Genomic DNA, 10046 nt, shown 5'->3' with positions numbered 1-10046 from the left:
AAGGAGCTGGAGAGATAGCTGAGTAGAATAAACACTTGCCTGGCAAGCATAAGGTCCTGAGTTCAATCCCTGGTAATGCAAAAAAAAACACTGAATGCAAACCTGACTCCGGGATGATGACTTGAAAACTCGTTTTCCCTGGCCAGCCAGCATCATGTGGAAAGTCTGCCTTCTGAGCTCCTTGGTGCGAGCAGTCTTCCATTTGTCTCTTATCTGCCATACTGTGACCAGACTTACAAAGGTTCATTTTTCAAAACCATTATTTTGAGCAAGATTTTACAGCTCTTTTTAAGTCCTGCAAGTTCTGAGGGCTTTGAGAGCTAGTGTCAGGTTCAGAAAGTGAAGTGACAGGGCCCAAGTGACTTTTTGTTTCTGTGTATGTTCATCCTGTCATCTTAGCTCTTAAATTCCTTAAAGCATCTCTGAGACAGAGTTTATGGAAATATTGAGAGAACAAATGTTATTCTTCTATAAAACAAGTTACAGGACTTTCTCTGGAAGTAGAGAAGGCAAAACGAAAGCAGAAATGGCTTTTGGATACAGAACAAGCAGAACCCAAGACATCTGACGACTCACAACAAATGGCCTCTGTGGAAATAGGTGTGGGTTTCCTTCTCAAATTTTTTTTTTTATCAATTTTATTTGTGTGTGTGTGTGTGTGTGTGTGTGTGTGTGGCCAGCTCAGCCCACTTGGGGGCGGGGCTGGCTGGCATGTGGTGCTGGGGGATTGAACCGCGGTCCCTGTGCTTTACTAAACTTGTTCTAAGTAGGAGCTTTAGACCACTGAGTCATCTCACCAGCCCAGAGGTCCTGTTTTGAATGTTGGTCCAGTGTCACAGTAGATGGGAACATGACAAGCAGAAATAGAATGGTTACTTCTTTTATTCATCTTTAGCATAGACCATGTAAACTTTTTAATTGAGGATTCATATGTGGCCTATGTATTTCTTGTGATCCCTATGAAGTTCTTGTGATCACCAGTAAGTCTGTCAAGAAACACAAGGTTCTGAATCGATGCTACTGGCTCAGTCTCACAGGGAAAGAAATGTCACAGCATATTGGCTTATGTTGCCACACAAATGTGCAACATTTGTGCAACATTCCTTGCTAAGCATCGTGTGTGACATGCCACTTTTTATAATAAAGATTGTGAGCTTTAAAAAGCTTATGTATTTGTTGATGTTTTCTACCATCTTACAAGCTTTGTCAGAGACAAAGAATTTGTCATGTGGTGGACACATCTTCAGGTGACTTGGCAACAGAGTAATGTAAAGCTACAGGCCTGGCAGAGCCTGTCTCAGTTGTACTTTTATTTTGCTTTTTAGGTATTCCAAATCCTGCTAGAGTTGGAACAAAATATTGCCAAGGTTTGGAAATACTTTCTTAGCAAAGTATGGCTACCCTACATTAGTTGTATTTTTTTTTAATTTTGTTTTTTGTTTTTGGGTTTTTTTTTTAAATATTTATTTATTTATTTATTCATTTATTTATTTATTTTGTGTGTGTGTGGCCAGCTCAGCCCACCAGGGGGCGGGGCTGGCTGGCATGTGGTGCTGGGGGATTGAACCGCAGTCCCTTGCTTTGCTTAGCTTAGCTTGTTCTAAGTAGGTGCTTTAGACCACTGAACCATCTCACCAGCCCCTGGGTTTTTTTTTTAAATTTTATTTATCTATTTAATTTATGTGTGTGTGTGGGGAGTGCAGCTCAGCCCACCAGGGAGCGGGGCTGGCTGGCATGTGCTGCTGGGGGATTGAACCGCGGTCCCTGTGCTTTGCTAAGCTTGTTCTAAGTAGCTGCTTTAGACCACTGAGCCATCTCCCTAGCCCCAGTTGTATTGTTTTGTTTCAATCTGGTGGCTTTGGATTAACAGCCAATGAAATTTATTTATTACAAGTGTTTTTATGATGCCATGCACAGTGATTATCAATACTGTGTTCTCTCGCACTTCTCTATAAAGGGTTTTGCTGCTTGAGGAAATGACTCTGCCTTGCACATTCTTGTATGTCTCCTACTGTAGTGTCTGTATTAACTACTTTTGGCTAACATAACTACATATTGAGCTCAATTGAATTGGTGTTAAGGTATGTGTGTATGATTGCTTTTACAACTAGAAGAATGGGTTTTTACTGACACAAAAATAGTCTCATTCAAAAGGAGAAATTAGAATGAACTTCCAATCTCTATATGCATTGAAGGCTGTGGGCTTTTTTATAAAGATATGGAAAAAGCTTTACCTACAAACCATTTGCATTTGCATTTGCAAAAGTTGTGATTTCCTATTTAATTTTTTCCTGTAAAAAGCCTACCAAGAACTGATTCTATTTTGTCCAGGTTACTATTAATTCTTTATCAGAGGATGGGGGAGATAGCTCACTGGCCTAAATGCCTGCCTGGCAAGCGCAAGGACCTGGGTTTGATCCTTGGAACTGCATGCCTTGCTGGTCCCAGAACCCTGCGTGTACCGTGCTCACCACCAAAGCTGGGTGTGGTGGCGCACGCCTGTAATCCCAGCACTAGGGAGGCTGAGAGGAGGATCACTACGAGTCTGAGCTTCGTAGTGAGAAGCTGTACCATAAATAAAACATTTTTAAAAATTAAACATGGGCCTGGGTTGGAGCCCCTTTCAGGCCTGGAATGATGAGTCAGCTGAAGTTGAACACCAGACTCAATGGCTGGTGCACTGACGTGGCCCCTGGAAGTGGGGCTAGTGCGCCATGTTGTAGCAGGACAGTAATGATGATGCTGAAGACGTTTCATTTGATGCAGAAGAAGAGACAGCTAATAGACCTAAAAGATCAAAAATCAGAATGTCACAGGTAGACTAATGGTTGCTCTGCGTTGGTGGAATCATATTGATGAGGATGGAAAGAGCCACTGGGTATTGGCGTGCAGGAAGGCAACTTCTCAAGAGAGTAAAAGTGTTTCAGAGGCTGAATCAAGAATATTTTGGCTGGAGAGATAGCTTAGTACAATAAGCGCTTGCCTGGCAAGCACAAGGTCCTGAGTTCAATCCCCAGTACCAAAAACAAGCAAAAATCTAATGGGTTTAATTTTGGGCTGGGGAGATGGCTCAGTGGAATAAGCACTTCCCTGGCAAGCTCAAGGGCCTGAGTTCAATACCCGGTTCCACCAAAAAAAAAAATAAATAAATAAAAGAGTATTTTGGTTAGGACTTACTGCCTGTCCAGGCCTGCGGTGACATTTGCCTTCAGTGCTCTCTTCTCCTTGAGTAAAGTGGTTAGTGATGGCTGTCATGGGTGTGGTGCTGCCAAGTGCCAGCCTGTATGGTTATGTCAGGCAAAGGTGGGCAGCAGGAAGAATGTAAGCGGCATGGCTACCTCGTATCTCGGAAAGCAGTTTTTAAAAAAAACACTGGAGGGGCTGGTGAGATGGCTCAGTGGTCTAAAGCACCTACTTAGAACAAGCTTAGCAAAGCACAGGGACCACGGTTCAATCCCCCAGCACCACATGCCAGCCAGCCCGCCCCCTAGTGGGCTGAGCTGGACACACACACACACACACACACACACACACACACACAAATTAATAAATTAATAAATAAAAGTTAAAAAAAAAAAAAACCCTGGAGATGACCAGACTTCCTGAGTAGAGAGAAAACTTCTGTGTTCTGTTATCTTGGAGAATAATTGAAGAGATTCTTGATTATGAACTGTTTAGAGATCCATCCATTTTGCAAAGTTGGGTTTATCTACTTAAAAACTTTATTTAAAAAAATATGCAACAAGTTTCGTATTGTTTTTAGTTTTTCTCTATTTTCTGGGGCTAGAAACTATAGTGTCATCAGAAACATTTTGGTATTTGTTTTATAGTATACATGTATATGCACAGCCATGTAATGACAATATATTCCAAATTAATGTGTTCATTTACATATGTAACAGATCTTTACATTTTGATTCATAGAGCGTAGGAGGGTATTCTTACTCTGTTTCATATTTCTGTGTTTATGCATTTTTTTAGATTATTTTCAAAAGTTTTGATTCCATATAAAACTGAGTATTTTGGATTATATATGAATTAAGAAAGTTAATATGTACTTTACGGCGAAATTTCTTATTTCAGAAATACATGCAAGCAGGTAAAATCCAGGCTAGCAGTATTGACTAATTTTTAAAATTGTGTTTTTTTTTTTGAGGACAATAATATCTAAACAGAATCTTCATAGTTTATATTTAAGGTATACCCAGGGATTGCTGTTGTTTTATTTTAGGGAAAGGATAGTGAAATTTTGCTTTGGAAAATTCATGGAACTCCCTTCTGTGGTTCTTGAACTAATAAATCTTTTACTACTAAAAGAAAAAAAATTAAATATTTATTAGAAATCAGCTGTGACTCTTTTTTTTTTTTTTTTTTGGACTGGAGAACTCAGGCCCTTGAGTTTGCCAAGCAAGCACTTTTTCCACTGAGCCATCTTCCTGGCGCCTGTGACTCTTCTTTAAGGGTCAGTTAACTTGCTGCAACTGTGATCAGCTATTGGAGATACCCAAATCCTAATCGTGGATAAAATGCCCTAGCACAGTGGTGGTGCCAACCTATGGCACATGTGCTACAGCAGGCAGTTATCATTGAAAGCGCTTAAAAAGTTCACAGTATGCCTAGGCAGATGCAGGGACCAGGTGTGCTGTGCCGGCCCTGACCCCCAGGGTGCGCTGAGACGGCCCACCAGACTGGGTGTGGTGGTGTGCACCTGTAATCCCTTCGCTTGGGAGGCTGAAAACAGGAGAATCACTATGAGTCCGATCTTTGTAGTGAGACCCTGCATACCCTGTTTGTAATACATTAAAAAAAAAAAGTTCACCATAACTGCCCTAGCAGAAATGTTTCCTCGTAAACTTTATTAGAAGCAAAGTTGCCAAATCTTACAAACTAAAATGTAGTAAGTATGTGAATGCGTACGTGGAAATAATTTTCACCAGGATGTGCTTTAGTACAACTAGAAAATATCTTGTAGCTTGCTGCTGCCATCTACTGGTTGTCAACCCTTGGACTTCTAGCAACTGTAATATATAGCAATGCAGAGGAATTACATCTATTTTTTTTTGGAATTTCTAAAATAGTCTATGTTGAACATAAACAGAATTTTCATATGATCTATTGTATTACTTTGTAGTATACAAACTTTTAGCAAACAAACTCACTAGTCTTATTTGTCATTTAAATTTTTTGTATTTAGTACAGGGTCTACAAGGTCTCACTACACAGATCTGACTGTTATTGATACTCTGGTTTTCAGCCTCCCAAGAGCTGGGATTACGGCTGTGTGCCACCACAGTCAGTCTCAGTCACTGTCTCAGCATGCCCCGGGGGCAGGGCTGGCACAGCATGCTGGGGATCAAACCCCTGTCCCTTTAGTCCGCTGAGCTATCTGGTTTGCCCTTAAAAGTTTTTTGTTTTTTTAGAGTATTCCTTTTTTTTTTTTTTTTTGGTCGGAATCAGGGATTGAACTCAGGCCCTTGCGCTTGCCAGGGAAGCGCTTATTCTACTGAGCCATCTCCCTGGCCCCGTTTTTTGTTTTTTTAAAAATCTATTTATTTATTTGGTACAGGGTATCACTACACAGCTAGGACTGACTCATAGTGATCCTCGTGTATCAGTCTTCCCAGTTCTGGGATTACAGGCATGTGTCACCACACCTAGTTTCAGTGGCCAGCACAACATAACTGGGGTTCCAGGGCTGGCAAAGTACTGGGGGTCAAACTTGGGTCCTTGCGCTTGCCAACAGGCACTTAGACTGCTGAGCTATCTCCCCAGCCCCAGTAATGTGCTATCTTTGTGTTTGAGTTTCTGATTAAACATTTTTGTCATCTTTTTTCCAGTTTAATGGATCGTGAAGTGGCATTGCTTGCGGAAATGGACAAGGTGAAAGCTGAAGCAAGTAAGATGTTTGATCTTTAATTAAAGCTATTATTTGTTGTATAAATAGTAGGTTTTTGGCTCCCACTCCTTATAAACAGAAGCTCAGTGTGAATGTAACAATAAGAGTTTACATATATATTTACTCTTTTTTTTGTCTCTATGCATTTCAGGCAGCACTTGAGCTTACTTTGTAGTCCAGGCTGATCTTGAACTTGCAATGATCCTCCTGCCTTTGCTTCCTAAGTGCTGGGATTACAGGCATGTACTACCATGCCCATTTTATTTATTTTTAAAATTTTTATTTTTAAAATTTATTTATTTATTTGGGGGGGAGCTCAGCCCACCAGGGGGCGGGGCTGGCTGGCATGTGGTGCTGGGGGATTGAACCGCGGTCCCTGTGCTTTGCTAAGCTTGTTCCAAGTAGGTGCTTTAGACCACTGAGCCATCTCTCCAGCCCCTTGACTTCTTTTCTGATACATATCTTTTTTATTTTTTTCTCTTGCCTCACTGTTCTGGCTAGTTTCAAGTACAATATTAAATAGGGATAAGGGGACTTCTTTGTCTTCTTCCTGGTTCTAGAGGAAAAACTTTGTTTTTTTCCATTTATATGATGTTGGTAATGGGTCACTCAAACATGGGCAGTAAGTTTGTCATCAGTGGCCTTTTTTTTTCTTTTTTCCTGATACTGGGGATTGAGCTTGGGACCCTGTGCTTGCCATGCAAACACTTATTCTACTGAGCTATCTTCCCGACCCTGCTCAGTGGCTTTTATCAGAATGAGTAAAACTCAAGCAGACTAAGTGCCTGCTTAGGCAAGTGCCAGGGACTGGGTTCGATTCCCCAGCACCACGTGCGGCCCCTGCCGCACCCCCGGGTGCTCTGAGTGTGCCATGGAGATCTGGTGTGGTGGCTCACACCTGTAATCCCAGTGCTGGGGAGGCTGAATACAGGAGGCTCGCAAGTCCAAGCTGTGTGGTGACACCCTGTGCGAATTGTAGTAAAAAAGAAAAAGAATGAGCAAAAGTCCTTCTATATCTATTTATTTATTTTTTATATCATGAATGAATGTTGGATTATTTTGCAGTTTAAGACAGCATTACATTAAGTTACTAATTGTTTAGGCTGGGCTTGAATTTATAAACCTCCTGCCTCAGCTTCCAGAATGCTGAGATTACAGGTGTGGACTACAACGCTGGGCCTAGTTAATCAGTTTTGAGCAGCTGTATTATGCTGGCATATGAATTGTTTCAAGAGGAAATTTTATAAAAGTCTCTTTTTCAAATATTTTCAAGTTTCAGTATTTCAGAATTATATTTAATATAGAGTTCAGTGGATAAGAGATTACATCATGTTATCAGACACCAAAATATCAGTCTTAGGAAAATAAAGTGTCCTACAGATGCTTGGATTTTGTTATTGTTTTGTTTTTTGTTTTCACATTGCTAGGGATTTAGCCCAGGGCCTCAGACATGCTAGGTAAGCTGTCTACCACTGAGTGCTGTTGGGGAAAGGCTTTTTTATTTGAGAAGTCTCAGTAAGCCTCAAACTTGTGATCCTTCTGCCTCCATCTCCCAGATAACTGGGATTACCACTTTGCACTGCCAGGAATGGCTGGATCTCATTTTATTTTGTTTTTCCTTTCATTAATTAAACAGTTCTAGTGGGACTTCTTTTTCTGTCTATGTAATAAAAATAAAACAAAAAACCTTTAGCATAATCAACTAAGATTCCACCATGTTGTCTACAATTGAATATATACATTCTTTTAATTATTTAACTCAGAATTTTCTTTACTTTCTGTTTGTACTCAGTCTTCACTCCGTGTCTGTATCAGCATGTAGGAAAAAAAAAAAGCAATGAATTGAGAGCTCAGGGCGACATGACTAATGGGCCTCAAACGCTTACTAAAACAGATTCCGGAGGACTGATTTGTGGTAGATATCTGGTATTTGTTATTTCAGGTTAAATTTCAGGTTGGGTTAAATGTTTGCAGCTACAAAAAAAGAAATACCAGCTACAACTTGAACAGTGGTGTAGATTTGAGATTTTTCAGTGGCAGGTTTTATTTTATATATTGAGTGCTAGATTTAGAATTAGAAAGGTTATTTCTTTTAACCTGTTCTTAAATTGATAAGACTAGAAATCATGTGCCTCTGGTCATGGCCAGGAAGACAGCTTGGAAGTGCCACGGTCTAGTGTGGCCCTCTGTAAGTTTAGGGTTGTGCATGATACAGAAATATTGTCTACTGTTTCTCAGAGCTAAGGCTGAACCACATATCTTGAAATGTCTAAATTTGATAGTTTTACCTATTTTTGTGAAAATGAAGTATCAAACCACAACTAGTAAGCAGGTTTTGTTCTTATTTTTGAGGAAGTATTTTTTAAAATTTATCTTTTGTGGAGAATTCGAAATGTACTTCATAGAGGCCGATATGACCCTCGTTTGGCTTCAAACGCTTACAATACATGGCTAATCGTATTTTATCAATTTCAGATCCGTAGAGTTTTACGTCACTTCACCAATTTTATTCTTTTTTAATTAATTAATTTATTTATTTATTTGTGTGTGTGTGTGTGTGTGTGTGTGTGTGGCCAGCTCAGCCCACCGTGGTGCTGGGGGATTGAACCGTGGTCCCTGTGCTTTGCCAAGCTTGTTCTAAGTAGGTGCTTTAGACCACTGAGCCATCTCACCAGCCCAGATAGGTTCTTTTTAATTGATCTTTTAAATTTTAATCTTATTTCATTGATAAGAATGAAAATAATAGACTAGAAACTGCATATGATAGCACAGACCTGTAATCCCAGAAGTCAGGAAGTTGAGACAGGATTGCTGCAGAGTTCAAGGACAACCTGCACTGCAAAGTGAGATCCTGTCTCAAACAAATAAAACCAAAAAAAGGCTCGGTTGAGCTGACTCACAAATGATTTGTGTTCCAATTCACTCCCTTTTTCCTTACTGATTACAAACACTGACTGAAGGCTCTTCTAGAAACAAAAAGACAAAGTTCTAAGTTAGGCAACAACAGGAATGTATATATTCAATTGTAGGCAACCTGGTGAAATCTTTTCTGAAAGAAGAAATTTTATATTTCATAAATGCAGGTATTTGTTCTTCCCCTTCCCCTCTCTTCTTCTTCCTCCTTTTCTTCTGCTTCTTCCCACCCCTCTTTTTCCTCATCTTCTTCTTACTCTTCCTCCTCCTCCTCTTTGAGACAGGGTCTCATTATGCAGTACAGGCTCATCTTGAACATGCTGCGTAGCCCAGACTAGCCTCAGAACTCATGGTGACCCTACTGCCTCAGCCTCCTAAGTGCTGGGTTATGGGTATACACTACCACACTTGGCTTTTTCAGTAATGTATAGTTAGGTCCTCTCAATTGTCTGTTAATTTTTAGAAATCTTTTCAACATGTGTACTTAATTTTTTCTTAAAATCTCTGATGTGGGAGCTGAGAAAAACTGAACATGATCCAAATAGAAAATCTTGGGAGCTAGACTAATAGCTGGTAGCTGTGGCTATTGAGCATTGGTGGTTGTCATGTCCCTAACTTACCTTGAAAGCGTGCCCTCATTAGTTAACGTGGCATAGGTATGGCCAACCCAGAGGTGACATATATGTAGCAGTTGGGTTAAGTAAATTTTCTGAAGACACTCAGCTTCTTTAATGCCTATGGAGCTCTGAAAAATCTGTTTTTTCCAACATAAATTTTGCTAATTTCTTAATAGTATATAGGCTTCTGTCTGTATTAGTTAGATGATGAGTTTGAGTATGTATAGTAGAGGGCCTAAATTATTTATTATGTTTACTTTTCTCTCATGAAGTGCAAAGTCCAGAGGTGAAGAGTGAAAAGATCCAGAACTTGTTAAGACATCTCTGAGATGACATTAAGGACCCAGGTTTCTCTATCCTTGTATTCAGCTGTCCTTAGTGGGCTTCTATTGAAAAGCTAACTCCAAAGGCTTCAGTCAAAGAAGGGCAAAAAATTATATCTTGCTAAGTAATACTCCTTGAAAGAGCTTTCCTGCAATCCCTCGCCCTGTGACTTTTGCTCAGATCCCAGAGGTTGAACACATAACCTACCTGCAGGAAGTGTGGATTTTTACTAAGTGCATTCATACCCAGCAACATTGGACTTCTTTTTTTTTTTTAATTTTATTTTTTATTTTATA

At 40.0% G+C, this 10046-nt stretch overlaps 1 protein-coding gene and 1 pseudogene across 2 annotated transcripts in view; both read left to right on the top strand.

The window, feature by feature from the left end:
• Spats2 (spermatogenesis associated serine rich 2) overlaps positions 1 to 10046 on the top strand; it is a 65410-nt gene that overhangs the window by 33074 nt on the left and 22290 nt on the right. For both annotated transcript variants that reach the window (XM_004648689.2, XM_023708753.1), the window contains one exon: positions 5838 to 5896. In XM_004648689.2, coding sequence (XP_004648746.2) covers positions 5838 to 5896 — 59 coding nt within the window. The remainder of the gene's footprint in view (positions 1 to 5837; positions 5897 to 10046) is intronic.
• On the top strand, positions 2715 to 3606 carry LOC111814815 (annotated as a pseudogene).

This window comes from Octodon degus, unplaced genomic scaffold (assembly GCF_000260255.1).
Source record: "Octodon degus isolate 3935 unplaced genomic scaffold, OctDeg1.0 scaffold00578, whole genome shotgun sequence".
In the NCBI taxonomy this organism is placed as follows: Eukaryota; Metazoa; Chordata; class Mammalia; order Rodentia; family Octodontidae; genus Octodon; species Octodon degus.
This window is presented reverse-complemented; position numbering and strand designations above follow the sequence as displayed.